The sequence below is a fragment of the Ambystoma mexicanum genome, chromosome 2q (genome assembly GCF_040938575.1).
Source record: "Ambystoma mexicanum isolate Mex_15411 chromosome 2q, UKY_AmexF1_1, whole genome shotgun sequence".
Classification (NCBI taxonomy): Eukaryota; Metazoa; Chordata; class Amphibia; order Caudata; family Ambystomatidae; genus Ambystoma; species Ambystoma mexicanum.
Genome location: NC_090924.1, coordinates 279,776,744 through 279,794,677, shown reverse-complemented (window position 1 = coordinate 279,794,677; position 17,934 = coordinate 279,776,744). Strand labels below are relative to the sequence as shown.

At 44.3% G+C, this 17,934-nt stretch overlaps 1 protein-coding gene across 8 annotated transcripts in view; it reads left to right on the top strand.

The window, feature by feature from the left end:
* The window catches only part of TRRAP (transformation/transcription domain associated protein), a 2,065,012-nt gene that overhangs the window by 2,006,218 nt on the left and 40,860 nt on the right, over positions 1–17,934 (top strand). For all 8 annotated transcript variants that reach the window (XM_069647248.1, XM_069647247.1, XM_069647244.1 and 5 more), the window contains one exon: positions 6,090–6,293. In XM_069647248.1, coding sequence (XP_069503349.1) covers positions 6,090–6,293 — 204 coding nt within the window. The remainder of the gene's footprint in view (positions 1–6,089; positions 6,294–17,934) is intronic.

The window sequence follows — 17,934 nt, the reverse complement described above, 5'->3', positions numbered from 1 at the left end:
GGACCTTAAATGGTAAAATGGGCAGGTACCTGGGAGGGGCGGTGATATGGGAGGTGATTTTAATTGCGTGTTGAATCCAAGAATTGATAGATCAGATTATAAAATAATCAGACCCACCCCCGCAGCCAGAACATTGCAAGTACTGATCTCGGACCTTGGGCTCGAAGATGCATGGAGAGTGCAACATATGCCTGAGAGGCAATACTCTGAATTTCTCAGCCCCGCAAAATTTGCATACTAGATTGGACTATATATTTGTCACACAAGAGGTGATGTCGGAGACCACACTTACAGAATATAAAGCGAGGGTCCTGTCGGACCACTCGCTGCTAATACTAGGATGGCAATATCAGCCCCCGAAAGCAAGGATACCAACTTGGCGCCTCCGTGCTGAGGCGCTGAGGGGCACTATATTCAGAGAAAGTCTGAGAGATGAGATAGTAAACTATTTTGAAATTAATACAGGTAGTGTGGAGTCCGCCGGGACGTTATGGGAAGCCTTAAGGTGGTTATAAGGGGAATAGCTATAGCGAAGTCTAAAGTGTTACAAGGAGGAATAGTGACAGAATTGCAAGAAGCTGAGGATGAACTGGAGAAAGCACTGACAAAGGGTAGCACCACCGATGAAGAGAGCGACGAGATACTTAGATTGCAGCAAAAATATGTGAGCTGCTGGGATAGATTGTGTAATCCGAACTATAAGAAGTATGTAGAAAGAATGCATGCGGGATGGGATAAACCAGGAAGACTGCTGGCATGGCTTTATAAAAAGGAAACCCCTAGGCCCACAATCAGTACGATTATGAGAGATGATGGGAGCGCGGCTGACACTCAAGAAGGGGTTAATCAAGAATTTGTAAAATATTATACAACCCTATATGGCGATAAAATAGGAAGTGATCATAGGAAGATAAATGAAACACTAGAAGATATAGGTTTGCCACAAATAAATACGGAAGAACGAGAAGAATAAGAGGCCCCGATCACACTATAAGAATTAGAAGAAGTAATGGTGCAGTTACCCACGAGTAAGACCCCTGAGGCTGATGGGCTCCCGAATGAATTTTACAAAAAAATACAAGAATGAGGTGCTCCCCCCGCTTCTGGCAATCCTAAATGAGGCGTATGACAAGGGTAGGCTCCCGGAGACCCTACGAGAGGCGATAATCATACCACTTCCGAAACCCAACAAACCTGCCAAGGAATGTGGATCATATAGACCATTGTCTATGTTAAATCAGGATAGCAAAATACTCACAGCGGTGTTAGCAAACAGCATGAGAAGAGTTATTACCAAACTCATACATCCCAACCAGACCGGGTATGTCCCCGGCAGAAACATCACAAATAACCATAGGCGGCTTCATCGAGTTATTGAGTATGCGAACAAGGAAGAGGGAGAGATGCCAATTGTGTCACTGGACGCCATAAAAGCCTTTGATTCAGTAAAATGGTCCTGGCTGATGGCTGCTCTGACCAACTATGGGATAGGGCCGGGGTACCTTAGATGGGTTCAGTTGTTATACAGTGCGCCTTTAGCCAGGATGAAAACGGGAGCGATAATATCAGAGAGATGGCAACTCGGCAGGGGCACTAGGCAGGGCTGCCCATGGTCCCCAATGCTATATATCTTAGCACTAGAGCCCCTAGCACTATACCTAAGGCAACAGTATGTGATAGGTATCGCAATAAAGGCTGAACCACACTTAATCTCTCTGTATGCAGACGACATATTGTTGTACTTACAATACCCTGAGGGAAACCTCCAATACGTACTAGAAGTGATTGAGCAATTTGCGTTACTGTCTGGCATAGCAGTAAATCCCAAAAAATCATGCATGTTCCTGCTGGGTAGATATAGAGGGATCCCGCAAGAACAGTTGCCTGTATTACAAATACCATGGGAGATGGACACGTTAAGATACCTTGGGATAAATATCTATCACAAGGTGGAGGCAGAGCACACACATAACACTGAGATGGCGGTTAGGAGTATTGAGAGTAACATGAAGTTCTGGGCGAAGCTTCCTTTGGCAATTATGTGAAGAGGGGCAATGTTGAAAATGGTGGTCCTGCCGAGACTATTGCACTATTTTAGTAACATACCGCATTTGATCCCAAAGCGATTCTTTGCTCAGTTACATAGCATATGCAGAGATTTCCTATGGAGTGGGACGAGAAATAGAATCGCCCTCTGGAAACTGCAAAACACGCATGAGAAAGGGGGGATAAAATTGCCAAACTATGAGGTTTATTATTTGGCGAGCCAGTTACAATATGTAGCGAAATGGTTATCGGAAGACTCGAACTCGGAATCTAGGCTGTTTAGACCAGAATGTGCACCGCTCTTCCTGCAAGAAATGATGTGGGTGCCTAGAGCGAATGTGAAAGAGTGCCCGAAAATGATGTTGCTAGGGTGGGACATATGGCACAGGGTCTGTCGGATAATGGGGAGCCCTTCCCCATGTTCCCCGCAGGTGCCACTTGTGGCGCTTGTTGGGAAAGACGGCCAATAATGAAGACAATTAGAAAACACTGGGAGCCAGTTGGAATAGCAACGGTGGGGGATGTTTGGCAGGAGGGGAGGATTGTAGACTTTGAGACATTGGTAGAGGAAACTGGGCCACATAGGGGACAATATATTGCATACCACATGGTGATGCAACGGGTTAAAGAAGCATGGCCAGAGGTAATACTGGAAAGCCAACTGGATGCCACTCTTGATTTGATATATGTCATAGCAGAGAGGGGACATGAGATATCCAGAATATACAAGATGGTTATGTCCAAAGTGGGGAAAGAATTAGCACAATTAAGACAAGAGTGGGAGGAAGAAGTGGGTACCCCTATGATCGACGGTATGTGGGAGAGAGCCCAAAGATACCATAAGAAGGTGTCAAGAAATGCAAGGCTGCAGCAGATACAGCTGTACATCACCCACAGAGCATATATGACGCCCCAAAGGATAGCCAAATTTGCGAATGCAGGACGGAAAACATGCCCTAAATGTAATTAACATAACGCTGGGATGGTGCACATATTTAGGGTGTGCCCAGTAATCAGAAGATTTTGGAGGGAGGTGGCGGATAGGCTGAACACCAAAGGGGTTAAGCTAATGATAGAATCGGCCTGGGCATGCCTGATAGGAGTGTTTCCCAGACCAAGTAAACTGAAACATGTCAGCAAACTCAAAGATCTGGCATATATACTAGCAAAACGTAGGGTGGCTATGAACTGGAAGGCATGCCATGGTCCGATAGTAGAGGTGTGGTGGAAAGATCTACAGAAATGGTCAGACGCTGAAACTGCAGTATGGCAAGAAGCAAGTAACTCTGGTGGGGAGGAGGAAGCAGAAACACTGACAGCTTGGAAGCATTTAGTGGCTATGCTATTTGAGCCAGCGCATGATTGGTCAAGTGACCAAGACTCAGTATTGAACTCGGATGAAAGACCCCATCTGCAAGGCGCAGTAACAGGAGGTGTGGAGGAATAGACTCGGGAGAGGGAGGGGGAGGGTGGGGTTGGGGGAGCAGTGTACTCTATTGAAATGAAGCAATAATTGAATGATGTTAAAAATGTTCTGCAAGTTTGGTTTGTGTTGTTGTTAAAATAAAATAATAAAAATTGTTTAAAAAAACAATATATCATGTTTCTGACCAGTAAAACAAAATGTCATGGAAAAAATAAATGTCTTCTGGCAAACCAAAAAAAACCTTAAAAAAAAAAAAAAAACTAGGGTGGCCTCCTGAAATCTGTCCACCAGGTTAGATTTTAGAAATTCATCTTCACACCAGCCATTTCTATCCCTCATTCAAGTACCCCATTAGCAATCCATCACATTACCACCACTACCATCTTCCTAGTCCCAGAACCCTATCACGTTGCCTCTCTTTTCCTCGTCTTACTAGTCCATTAACACTGCCACATTCTTCCCCTTCCTATTACCCCATTAATAATCCATTCCCTTGCCTCACTCAGGATACTGGTCCTAATACTGAACAGTACCCAATGATATGTAAAGGACCTAATATTAAAACTAGAATGCAATGTTACCATTGTGATCATACTGATGCCTTACGAAAGCAATCCAAGTCTTTGGAACCTCCCAAATAGTTATGTTCTGCTATTTCCAATTGCTGACAGACGCTTTGGTCCTCTCAAAGTGAGAGGTCAGTGGAGGCGGTTCCAGTTGTGGCAAAGATGATCACTGAAGACCCCTCACTGACGAAGAGGAGCAGTACCGCTGCTACAGGTCCAGGGTGCAATATTAAAGTTTTCTGAAGGGTGCAACTTCTGTGCCAGTGATTTAGATAGTGTTCATCTTAGGGAGTGCAAGGATATAAACTCCTCGGCCCTCATCGACTCCCACTACATGGACAAATCCCCTTCAAGTCTTGCTGCATCATCTATGTCAGTCGCCCTCAAGCCACCCAGCTACCTCGCTGAGAAACCCGGCATCTCTGGTGGACAACACACCTCCAGATGCCAGAACACATGTAGACTTGAAATCCACCACTGCAAAAAGTAAGGGACCAGAAAACAAGCCTTCTCTGCTTACGCCCCAAGACTATGGAACTTCCTCCCAATCAGCATCAGATTTGCCCCCATGCTCCTACAATTCAGAAAAGAACTCAAGACCCACCTCTTCAAGGAGTCTCTCCTCCTCAACACTTAGGCCATCACGTCGCCTCACGCTCCGCCTCACTCGCTAGACACGTCTGTCCCTCTCCTCCCAGCCACCCTGTACAGCTGTACCCCTCCTCTGTGACCCTCTGTATCCTACCCCCTGCCGTGTATCTGTTCTGTTGTTACTTGTCAAAAGTTCACGGTTATGCATCTGTACTGTTGTATACCTCTGTTAAGTGCTCTGTTGCTTCTCAAAGCTAGGTTCATGCACAATAAATATTATAATAATAATAGCTACTCTAGTTTGAGCTGTTACTTTCCAGTTCCTTGTTGTGCCTCTGTTTTTTGCTGCTGTTGTCATGGATGGCAATCACATACCTCTGCTGATTGCAGATGCTCTTTTTGGCCGTACTGCTGCCTCTTCATGTTGCGTCCATGAAGAAACAAGCGCAAGACTTTCTTGTGAGCAGAGATGTTTTGAGAGCTTGTGAATTTGCTGTGCCAAAAAGATCAAGGGACCTGATGGCCAGTTCTTTGAGTCTCTCTTGTCACTTGAAGTTTGGTGTCCACAGTTTCTGGCAGAGCTTTGTTGTATACTTGGTCTTGGAAGAGTAAAGGGACCAGCAGAGCTCTCTTGATTCCTCTCCGGGTTGGTGTGTTCTTTGGTGTTTCAGGACTTGCCCCAGGTTTGACAATGTAATATAAGAAGACAGACATTTAGGTTAACTAGGAATTTGGGGGCTGAGATGTCTTTGTTCCCATCCATAGGGTTACAAACATTTCAGCCTTTAGTGGCTACTCAGATACTGGAGGCTGACACACTTGCAGGCTTCTACCCAGGCTTTCGCTCCATTCATTCTTGAATTTAGACACAATTTACATGCGTGTCATATCTGCTTTTAGAAATTGTAGCCCTTCCTCTTCGACGCCGGCAGTGGTCATGACTGCACATGGCAGCATTCATATCGCACTCTCTCATTGGAAGCAACGTCTTGCTGTTGGATTTAGTACTGGATTTACCATCGGTTCTCTGTGGAGAAACCCCTTGTATAAAACATGCTGTAACTTATTATGACTCCTAAAGGCTGCAGCCAGCTCTGCTACTTTGTGAGGGATCAGGGTGTTTTTATGGCACCTTAACCGTGAGAGATTTAGGACCTCTAATGGCTCATTCGTCCCTTTATGGGCCTTTCATCAGGACCCATCAGGGCAAAGCAGTTCAGAAACTAGTCGGAGGATGGGGGTGGGGAAGAGTGAAAAGCAAAAGTGCGTAGTGTCAGAGGTTAGATTTAGGACTTTCAATCTCGCCGCATAGCATAAATGACCCCAGAGGTAAACTACTTTAATTTCATTTTGTTCACTGAGTGCAAAGAGTGTTCTAATACAGCTAGAAAAAGACTTTAAAAAAAAAACTGTAGTTTAGTTATTACAGCATTGTTTTAATGAGTTTCTTTCAATTGTAGGTTCTACGAGATATTCTTAAAGAAGTGCAAAGCAACATGGTGCCTCGAAGTATGCTGAAGGAGTGGGCACTACATGCATTCCCTAATGCAACAGACTACTGGACATTTCGAAAGATGTTTACCATTCAGTTGGCCTTAATAGGCTTTGCTGAATTTGTCTTTCACTTAAATAGATTAAATCCTGAAATGCTACAAATTGCCCAGGTAAGATTGAACACAACATGTATTGCATTGTAGTACAGTGGTGAAAAGTTACAGTCCTGATCTGAGACTTTTGTGTTGGCTCTAAAACATCAAAGTTCCCATTGTCTGAAAATATTGGTTCAGGTGACATTGTCCTAATCAGCCACAGTTCTTATAAGACCACCATGATGTGAAATCTCAAACTGCATATGCAACTAATCGTTAATCTGAATTTAGGGATTTGAGTGCTATTGGCGTTTGTACCGTTTTTCTGAAGTCCAACTAAGGGCTTAGTAAAACCATTCAACTGAGGCAGTACAAGACTCCACTCTTAGTATGAGGCTGTACCACCTGAGTTCAGGGTAGCGTTGACGGAGCAGCCAGGCTTATTTTAGGAGGGAGCAAGGGCTGTAGAATCAGTACAAATAAATTGTAATACAAATGGTCCAAAGAAACACTGCAACACTATGTATTCTAAAAATAAATGTTTTATTTAAATACAAGTAAGCCCAGATAAGTTTTGGGGTAAATAAGTACTATCACAGATCATATAAATACACTAAAGAAAAACACAACACTATGCTTGAAGCTACACAGACCAAAGCATATAACCTAATTTGGAACACCTAACAGGAGTTCTAGGGACGTCAAACCAATAGTTTAGTTTTTTGATTACTTTCAGTGATATAAGGGTAGTAGACCCTAGCAATTGTGACACTGAGCAAGAAATCGCATAGTAATATCAACTGGACAATATACTTTTCTGATCTGGTGAAACACAGATTCTAGGAACAGTATAAACCTATAACTCTGATTCAGGATAACAGTTATTCTAGGGGAGTTGGACCTTGGGGTGTAATGTTCAATTAAAGTTGCATTTCACTTCACAGACCAAGGGAAGCAATAACTCCAACTTATTTTAGGATAACACAGTTATACTCAAGGTAAGTAAAACCTATACACTGTTTACAAGAGCTATCAGCAACCTAAAGGCAGGTATAAACCTCAGACTTTTTTTGTTCTGTCTAAAACAGAAGGGAAAGCAAAACCCAGTGTTACACTTTATGAATGACTCAAAATTATTCTAGGTAGGTAAAACTTAATGCAGACTTATTCTGGACAGGCTAACAGCAAGTCAGGGGAAGCAAGACCCAGTTGGGAAACGTTATACACATATTCTCTGAAAGGAATAGTTAGTGAAGCCAACAGCATTACTTTTGGGAAAGAGGCACAGCCAATTTACAGGTGCCGAAAATAACCTTGCATCTACTTTCTATTAGAATGGTGAAACAGTTTCTATGCATATACTTCTCAGAATTGCAGAACATTCCTAAGGAAAGTAAAATAACCTTACATATACTTTTCAGAATGGCAGAACATTTCTAAGGTAAGTAATAACTTTTGTTTCAAATGGATTGCGTCCTCCCACGTATTCCTCATCTTATGATAAATATCTGTCTAGCTTTGCTGCTTCGGAAATATATATATGTTTTTCTGACAGAGGGCACTGTATGCAGTGTCGCAGAGTCGATGTCCCTCGAGGTCCTCCGTTCGACGTCATCATCAGTATAAGTAGCGCATACAGTGCCTGTTGGCTTCTGTTCCGTTTTTCCGAGCTAATGCTTTGAGTGAATTACGGTGAGCTTCAGTGAAGGATTTTCGTTAGAAAATGTCTTTTTCGACTAATCGACACCCAAGTCGGGTTTCAAAAAGTGGCAGGACTGCGGGTCGAAAATGTCGAAAACGACCCCCAACTCATGTGTCTGTGGTGTCTGGGCTCCGGGCACCATACCGCCGACTGTGGATCCTGTCAGGCGATGACCAAGACCGCTCTCATGGAGCGTAGAGCTGTAAACTTCCAGTGGGGAGGTTAGCGTCAAAGTCACCTTCGAAGAGGGAGAAAAAGACTGAGTCGTGGGATTCTTCCCGACGCATAAAATCTAAAAGGTCCCGATCGAGGAATAGTTTGCGCCACTCTTCGTCGTCTTCCTCTAAGAAGGCCAAGAAAAGATGCTGTAGGTCACCTTCGACCTCCAGTGATTCCTCATCGAGGTAACCAGATGTCCTACGAAATCTGATTCCCCTGCTAAGTGGGACGCATTTCGTAGTGAGATGATGCGAATATTCGAGAATGCACCCTCGACCCCCTCGAATGAAAAGCAAAAGAGCCATGCCCCAGTCACTCCGCATAAAGATGACAAGGGGAATTCGAAGACTAAATCTTCGAAGCCGAGCTTAAAGCCTGCATCACGTTCTCGATCCGATGAAAAATCGTTGAGGGCTTTGACGAGTCGGGAACCGAGTCCAACAATGGTTCCATTGGAGAAGCACAAGGTATCGAAAACGTTGGCGTCGGAGCCGTCAACACCAAAATGGAGGTCGACACCGACTGAAACGGCACCAGTTTTCAAGCAGTCTTCGATGACTACTTCGACATTGTCGAAGCCGTTGACCGTACAAGACAAGGTTTACAAGCCTTTACCTAAAAAAGACTATTTTAAGTCTCTACCCGCCATTTATAAGGAAGAGCAACCCTCTGATGACAATACACCACCTTTTAGTCTACAGTTTGGCACCCCCAATATGCCAGAGGAACTTATATCCGACGGGTCTAGGCTAAGAGATTTACTTGATAATCCCCAGTCAGCTAGTGGCTTGGATACCTCGCTAGAGTTGTGGTTTGGAAGGCCTGACCCCTCTGAGCATGCCGACTCATCGTACAGAAAACTGATGGGGAAGGTTATTGAATTTATTGGATGGAATCGTTTGAGCGAGATGATATGACTGACATCTTAAACCAGGATCCTCAGGTAGACCCAATTTTGCCTTTCCACATGGCACTACAGAAAAAAGTCTCCACTAATTGGGAGACCCCGGAAACTGCGGCTGCAGTAAATAAAACTTTGCCAGGAAGTACAGACCTTCCAGAAATGATCCGGAATATCTTACTAAGAATCACACACCTGAAAGCTTGGTGGTTCAGGCGGCTACGTATACCAGGCAATCAGCCTATCGATCCATCTCTCCTGGCAGGGATGACAAAAGAATTGATGCCTGAGCATGAAAACTTTTCACTGCGGGTAGTGTGGCTTTGAAATCCACTAATGTGATTTGCACATTGTCTAGATGTACGTTTACCCTGTGGGACTGTGTTGCTATGGCAGCTGATCACATCCTGGAAGGTGCATTTCGGTGCTGGGCATGTGGGACAAAAACTGAGATGCAAATAGTATTTACCATCTGTGAAAGGTACAGTGAGCTAAAGTGTGCCTGCGGACTCTCGAGTGGGTACCTTCCCAAAGAACAGGTGAATGGGCCGTGTTCGTTCTCTCAGAGGGGCGCCTATGGACTATTTTTTGTTTGGAGAGGCTACATAGACTGGCCCCAAAAAGGGCTCTCAGTTTTTATATATCCAGAATGGCTAAATTTCAGCAAGATGATCAACTTTTTTTTGGCTATATTGGTCCCAAATTGGCCCTTGTGGTTACTACACAAACAATATCCAGATGGATCATCCTGGCTATTGGCGAATGCTACAGATTAGGGGCAAGGACTCGTCGGAAGGCCTAAGGGCTCATTCTACAAGGCGCATGGCACCCTCTGCTGCTTTTCAAAGAGGTGTCCCAATCAAGGATATTTGTTCAGCGGCCACTTGGTCGTCTATCCATACATTCGTAAAACATTACTGTCTGGATTAATCTTCGTGTCAGGGAGGACATTTTGCAAAAGCTATCCTGCATTCGGTCCATGATTAGATCTAAATTTAATTGGTATTCCCACCTCCAAATTATTACTGCTTTGGGAGTCTATCATGAGATGAGGAATATGTGGGATGACACAATTAATTTGAAGAACAAGTTACTTACCTCTGGTAACGTTATTTCTATTGGATGTTCCCCTCACGTATTCCTCATCGCCCCTCCCAGCTTACCCCGCCCTACAATTTGTGTTATTACACTTTACCCTTTCTGTGAGCCTACGGTCTTGGGTACGCCTAGTAATTCCTCTTCAGAAGGGGAAAAAACAGAATGGAAGCCAACGGGCGCTGCATGCGCTACTTATACTGATGATGACGTCGAACGGAGGCCCTCGAGGGACATCGATTCAACGACACTGCATACAGCGCCCTCTGTCGGAAATAAATAATAAGATGATGAATACGTGGGAGGAACATCCAATCGAAAGAAAGTTACCTGGGGTAAGTAACCTGTTCAACTGTTCACTCATAGAGTTTGTTACCAATCAACTTCTTTAGCTTTCTAGGCAAAAGGCACAATCCTTAGAAGTCTTTCCCCTAATCTTGGAGCATGAGTGTTCTCAGTGGCAGAAGGGTGGTCACTAGTGTCTAGTCTCCAACAGGCAGGTCAGGATAGGTTCTTAAGAAGCAATACTCAGAGTTCCTAAGTAAGACTGTTAGAACAAGTAAGTACTTTACTTTAGAGTTAGTTGAGGGTCCAGGCCCTTCTTAGAAGACACCCTAGGAGGCTTTCCAGTAGGGCCTGGGTGCATTGTACGAGAGACCTCCCAATCACAGTAAACACCCCCAAACTACACAGTAATCACAAGAGACTTAAGGTAAGGAAATACCCAAGCCAACACAGTACCTCAGCACAGAAGTAGATTTTGCAGCAGGAGCCAAAAACCTGGTCGTTGAATTCCTTCATACAGAAGACAGGAAGGCTCACGCCTTTTTCAGGAGCACAGAAGAAGATAGAAAATCACTGGTCTGATTCTCGTCATTTGCAAGGTGCAGCACTCGGATTAGGGGACTTTTTGGACTGGAATCGTGCCTTTGGAGATCAAGCAGATGCCCATGAAGTTTCAGCGAGATTCGGAATTCGGTAGACCGTGCACCACACAATGGCTGGGGGTCCCAGGGTATTGGGGTAATGCGGCCCGCAAGGGCACAGAACGGCGTAGGATGGCTCAAAATGCAGGTCTTCTTGAGTCTAGTCGTACACACCAGGCTCTGGATTGGTGTCCTCGTTTTCGGAGTCCCCAGGTCGATTGGCAGGAAGGGCTACAGCAGGCTCCGGCTATCCAGCAGCTTCTCTGGTCACTGGAAATCGTTTCAGCCGCAAATTCTTCATTTTCTTCTTTGGGTTTGATTCCAGTGATCGACTACCTCTTCAGATTCCAGGATCAGACTTTTATGCAGGAACCCAGCCAAACAGCCTTGCAACATTCAAACTTGGGTGGTTGGCAATCCTTTCAGGACAGCCAGCATCCCAGTTTCGACTGGAATCTCGCACTTAGGCTGGAAGACAAAGGTCTGCAGAGTTTTGGACTCCTCCCTCTTTTCCTGCCTTCACAGACAATCTGGAGCCTGGGCGGGGGAGTTCACAGGACTTCCGCCGAAGATGCAGAATTACACAAAGGAATTTCCCAACTTGGATGTCAGGGGAAGGAACAAGAAAGGACAAGGAACACTAAAACGCTGAAAAAACAAGACCGGGCTATTTTGGTAAAATGAGCACTCATGGGTGCCTTTACCTCTGGTAAAAGTGCACCGAATTAATAAAACAGTTCACTGCCACCAGCCATTAAAGGTAAGTTTGTCCTTGTTACATGCATGTTACATTTAAAATGAGAAAGGGGATACTCATTATCTCCCCAGCACTCCACATAAGGTGGGGGTGCTGGACTCACCTAATAAAATGTAAAAGGCATCCAAAGATCCTTTCTACCCTTGGGAACTGTAGTTATCACAAGGTTAGCTAGAGAAAGTTCAAATGGGAGCCCCTAAGGCATCACAGCAACAGTAGGCACGTATTGTCAAAATGTTGTCAGAGAGGATAACTTTTAAAAGACACTATGGAGAGTTTTAAAAATGACACCCATAAAAAGAGTAAACGATTCTGTGAGTGTGGGAAAAGGTTGCCACTCTCAAAGGAAGGAAAAATAATCCACCAGTAAAAGCAAAACGTTCTGAGGTTGACCCAGGTCGGGAAGATGTATCATTCCTATGAAAATCTGACCTAGCAGTTGGGCAATGGCTCCGATTTTCTTTTTTTTAATTATTTCAGTGGATGCCATAATTAAATAGTTTGTAGAGTTGGATAGGCATCAGAGTAAATGTAGTCGGACTGGACAGAGAAAAATGTAACTAAATATAATCGTTGTCACATTTCCTGTAGAGTTAAGGGTGCATGTTGTATTTGCATTTTAGTCATTTCAGCATGTGCATGTAGAACTAGCTGTAAGAAGAGTTATTTTGTTTTTTTTAGAGCTCTTACAAGATTTTCTTTTAAAGGGACAACACGGGCTTGATGGGTGCTTTAGAGTGTAGGAGACGAGCAGTGGCTTTCGTATCATTGGTGGTCAAAGATTGTCAGACATGTACATGTGTTTGTTGACTGATGCCTTTAGACTCGGCATATATATTTATAGAAGGACTGTGATGTTGTTGTGGGGCCTGTATAGATTTTGGTGTATAGGAGTGATCTACTGTGTAGGACAGAAAGAAGGCTGGGCAGGTTCTGTACAGATTGTAGAAAATATATATAATAGGGAGACTTGTTAATATGATTGAAGAAATGGCAGTGTGATGAACCATGTAAGTTGAAGGAACATGTTTAAAAGCCAAGAGCCAAGGTTCATTCAATGGTGTATGTGGTGGATTTAATGAATGCTATTAGTGCGAGGAAGGAGAAGCTTTTAAGTAGTCCTTTTAAATACATTGATTCAAAAAGAAACAGAAGAAGTAAAGATGTGATGAGATCTTTCAGTTCAGTTTCTATTTTTATTCAGTCCATTTCATATTTTGCACATATAAAAAAGAAAATCTTGCTTTATGCTGTAATGTTATCCAATTTGTGGGATCATAACTTTATCCATATTATTGATGTGATATTGACCAGAAGGCACCAGTGCATTCAACTATGAAATCTCTTCTTTTGTAGCCTGCGACGGCATAGAAGGTCATATTTCTGGTCCAATAGGGGAGGGAACAGGTTTATAGCTGCTTGATTGAAGATTATGATACCCCGTTATAGTGCTAGAAATGCACAGATCTAAAGTGTATTTTAGGAGAAACTTTGAAAAGTTGATGACTACTTTAAAAAAGAAATGTGATTGTGTGTCAGCAGTTTAAAATACTTTTGTTTAATCTAGGATGTGTCATCACGATAAAGCAATGTTGGTCCTAAAGGTCATGCGAGATGCTCTCATTTAGTTGACCATGCAACATATAATATTTTTCTTATTTTGGTTAATGTAGCAGTGTGCGGTATAAAACAACATAACATAATGTTGATATCCATTCTAAATGCATTTGTTTATTTTAAAAAAGCTTTTTTTTTTAAACTTTCTGAAATTAAATGTATAAATGTGTTGCATGCACAATCTAGGTATAAATATTGCATATCAATTTGCGACTCAACTGCTGTATTTCATGTCATATCATTGATCATGTTGCACCAATTGCAACAAATTACTAATGGAATCCTTTACTACCTTTAGAAATGTTTTCTCCAGCATCGGTCTGGTGTCTGAATTATTTTTTTTACACCAGCGGTGCGCACTGCAGCACCACATTGGCTTTTCTCATTGTTGTCGGTGCCCAGGACTCCAGATGTCCTGTCATGGGTATGGAGCCGCCTGTACCCCATGACCAGAGTTCATTTGCTTCATGCTCTCAGCATGCCGCTTCAGAACACAACTTCTTATTTCTCTGTTTCTACTGTCATGCCTAATTCCCAAAAGGCCTCAGGATTTAAAATCTTGAGGGATTGCAGAAGGCCATTGTCTGTGTCCTGCCCCCATAAGGTGTTCCTTTGATGCCTCAGGCCAACCATGATATGTAGGACTGAGGCTGCCAGTCAGTGCCTCCCAAGGCCTGCCTGGGGCACACTGTAAAGCTCATCACCGCCCTCCCCAAAGGAGAGAAGCAGCCCCCTTCGAAGTACCCAGGTTCAGAGTCTTCCTCAAAGAATCTCGGTACTACCAAGGAAGAATCGGAGTCCCATTCTCATGACAGACAAGAAGAAGAAAACAATGCGAGGGAGCTCCGGCTTCTTCAGTGAATCCTCAAATTAACACTCTTCTTCTTTCAAGAAAACCCAGTCACACCTGGATAGCTACCTGCCAACAACAGTCCCACTGGCAGTAGCAAAGTGTCACTCTTGGCAATCCCTCCTTGAATGCGGTGTGCACCGCAACCCTAATTGGCTCAGCAGAGGATCCCATGATTGAATAGCTTGAAAAATGCCAAGGTAGCAGATAAGCATGTGCGAAGGCAGCAGAATGTAGCCTACGATATTGCAAAATATAAAATACTGTTGCAGGACCTCAGCAACAGCAGAGCAGTCTATGCAGGGCGCTGAATCATGGGATAACATCACTTCTCCCCAGAGGGGGGAGCCCTTCTTTGTGATGCAAGGGAATTGAGGTCACTTACGGATATTCCCCTTGGGGGTGGTAAAATGCGGGAGGACATCACAGGGGAGACTCCCCTTCTCGGAATAAGGACTCCCGTTCCATACAGGAACTCCCTAACCCTCTTTTCCTCAAACTACCAAGATCCATGGTAAACCCCTCTAATTTACCAGAAAGTACCAATGTATTGTCATGTCCTTACCTGTACCCCAGTAGGGTGTAATGAAATCCAGGGTGTGAGCAGGCAGGGTCACCATTCAAACCCTCATCAAAGTACTGAGAAGAGGAAGCACCAAGGAGGGAGGAAGATCACTCCAGCCTCTGACCACAGTACTGATAAGAGGAACCCCCGACAAAGCATAAAGATTACTGCATGGAAACAAAAGACAGACTTTGACAGTCTGATGGGGCGTAGTCGGCTATCGGTATAAAAACTGAGAAAGGACTTGAATCAGAGAGAGTCCAGCATGGAAGCTGGAAACCCCGTGAAGTTCGAACTTGGAAAGACAACTCACAGCTGCAGGTCTGCAAGAAGCAGTCGGCGGAGCAGACCCAAGAAGATGGAAAAGCTGACCAGTGAAGCAGCTTGAGGGAGAGAGTGGTGGTGGCTTGACCTCAGTGAGGTGGACCGGTGGTCCCACAACCATGCCGAGACTGACAGCCCTCAGGCCCCATGGAAACAGGGCAGAGTGGCGAAGAGCAATGAAAGGCAACAACCACTACCAACACCCCAGGAAGAACCAGAGACAGGGCTGCCTCCACGAGAAGGTAATGGGTTCCCGGGAGAATCCAGTAGGGGGGTGAGTGTAGAAGGTTGCATCAGGAGTAATCTCCCTTGGCACAGTACTCCCACAAAGGAGTGCATTACTGAGGAATGCATCGGGAGGAATCTCCCTCGTCCCAGTAGTAACCATAACAATACTGGCACCCAAGTTTAGACACTAAGGATCGGAAGTAATCTGCCTCGTCCCAGTGGGAACCCCATTCCTGCTGGCATCCAAAACGGGACACAGAACATCTGGAGTGATCCCCAGGTGTGATTGAATGACCTTGTGACTATTGATGTATTACTGAACAGTTTCTGGTCTATGTAGGGTAAGATTTTCATATCAATTATCAATCTTCCTGACCTGTGTCAAGCCCAGAACCTTTTGCTTTGACTAGGTAACTATTTTATCCTGTCCCTAGGTGAAGGGGAATCTTTTTCCCCCTCTTACCTAGTCTTTTTCTCTTTTTATGGGTAAACTATTTGTCTCTCCATTGTGCATGGTTGAAGTTATTGTTCCAACACAACTTTTGGGGTTTAGGGCGGGTTGCCCCTATGGGCTCCCCTGTTCATTTCTCTTTCATATACTTGGGTGACCCACTGATCCCAAGTAGTAAAGAGGGATTTCCATCCCCTTTACATTTTGGATAGGTGAGCCATCACACCCCACCTTATGTGGAGGGCTGGGGAATACAATGTATCCCCTTTCTTCATTACCTGGTAACATTTTGTTACAATTGCGAGTTTTACATGAATGACTGGTGGCAGTGGTTTTACCTTTATGACTTTTAGTCTTTATTACTTGCAGGCTGTTAATTCAGTCTTGGTAAGGTAATTTTTCTAAAATGGTGGGCTCCTTCTTTTTTCGCCATTTCCTGTGTGCTTGCTCTTTCTGTGGTCTTCCCCCTACCATTCTAGGTGGGAACGACCTCAGTGACTGTTTTGTCTTTGGCGGTAATCCTTTGGATTCCCTGCCCAGGCTCCATTGTGTCTGGAAAGGCAGGAAGTGAGGGAGGAGTCCAAAACTGCAGACCTTTTGTCTTTCACCTTGCCTGAAAGGAACAAACTCCAAGTGGGGGGGCTGGCTGTCCTGATTAAGCAGCCAGACCGCCCCTTTGCTGTAAAATGCAAGGAGAGAATGCAGAAGTTGTGCTGTAGTTCCTGATAAAGACTTATTACCTGAAAGCTGCTGACAAGTCGACCACTGGAGCTGAAACCAAAGATGAAGAAATGACGGTCGTAGCGATTTCCAGCGACCGACGACCCTGCTCTGTAACTGGAGCCTGCTGTTACCCTTCGTTCCAATTGACTTGGGCATCCCAAAAAGGACGACCACCACCCATAGCCTGGTGAGATCCACTAGACTCAAGAAGACCTGCATTTTGAGCTGTCCCACATCATGCTGTGACCTTGCAGGCTGCAATACCCAAATGCCCTAGGACCTCGAGCCATCATGCAGTGCATGGCATTCCAAATCGAGCTGAAACTTTGGTGGCATCCTGCTGGACATCCAGCGACGTGAATCGAGTGCAAAAAGTTCCCTCACCAGAGTGCTGGACCTTACAAATGACGAGAATCCAATCAGCGATATTCTGTCTTCTTCTGGCTCCTGAAAAGGGTGCCAAACCACAGAGTCGCATCCAGCCGTGATGAAACTCTTGCCTGGAGCCTTCCCCATTGCTACCTGCTGCAGAGGCCCTTCCATGTCCTGTCTTCTGTCTTCATGACAAAGGAATTCAACAACCAGGTTTTTGGCTGTAGATTCTGAATCTTCTTGCTGGAATTCTTCTTCTGTGCTGAGGTACTGTGTTGGCTTGGGCATGTACTTACCTTAAGCCTGTGTGATTTCTGTAAAGCTTTGGGGTGTTTCAAGTGATTGGTAGTCCTCTCATCCAGTTCACCCAGGCCCACTGCTGGAATCCTCCTAGGGTGTCTTCTCAGAATTCCCTAGGCCCTCAACTAAATTTAAAGTGAAATACCTACTTGTTTGAACAGTCTTCCTCCGGAACTCTGAACTTATACTGCAACTGAGCCCTATCTCACCCAGCCTACAAATGGCTCCTAGACCACTAGGATCCCTCTTCTGCCTCTGAGAGAACTCATGCCATATAATAGGGAAGGGCTGGATAATTAAAGGGGTCTGCCTTGAAAAGTCTAACAAGTGTTGAAAGGTTTACTTAATTGTAAAAGAGTTAGTTGGTAACTGTAACTCTTAGAGTGAACAGTTAAAAAAGTTCTTACCTTGAAGGTGTTCTGCCATTCTGAAAAGTATATATAAGGTTATTTTACTCACATGTGAATTCGTTGTGCCTCTTCCCAAAAATAATGCTCTTGGCTTCACTAACTAAAAGTGTATATTTTACCAACTGGGTCTTGCTTCCCCTAACTTGCTGTGCAGCCTGTTTAGAACAAGTCTGCCTTATTTTACCTACCTTGAATAGTTGTCTGCCATTCTTAATAAGTGTACTGAATGTCTCACTTTCCTTAGAAATTGTTTCGTCCTTCTAACAGAAAGTAGAT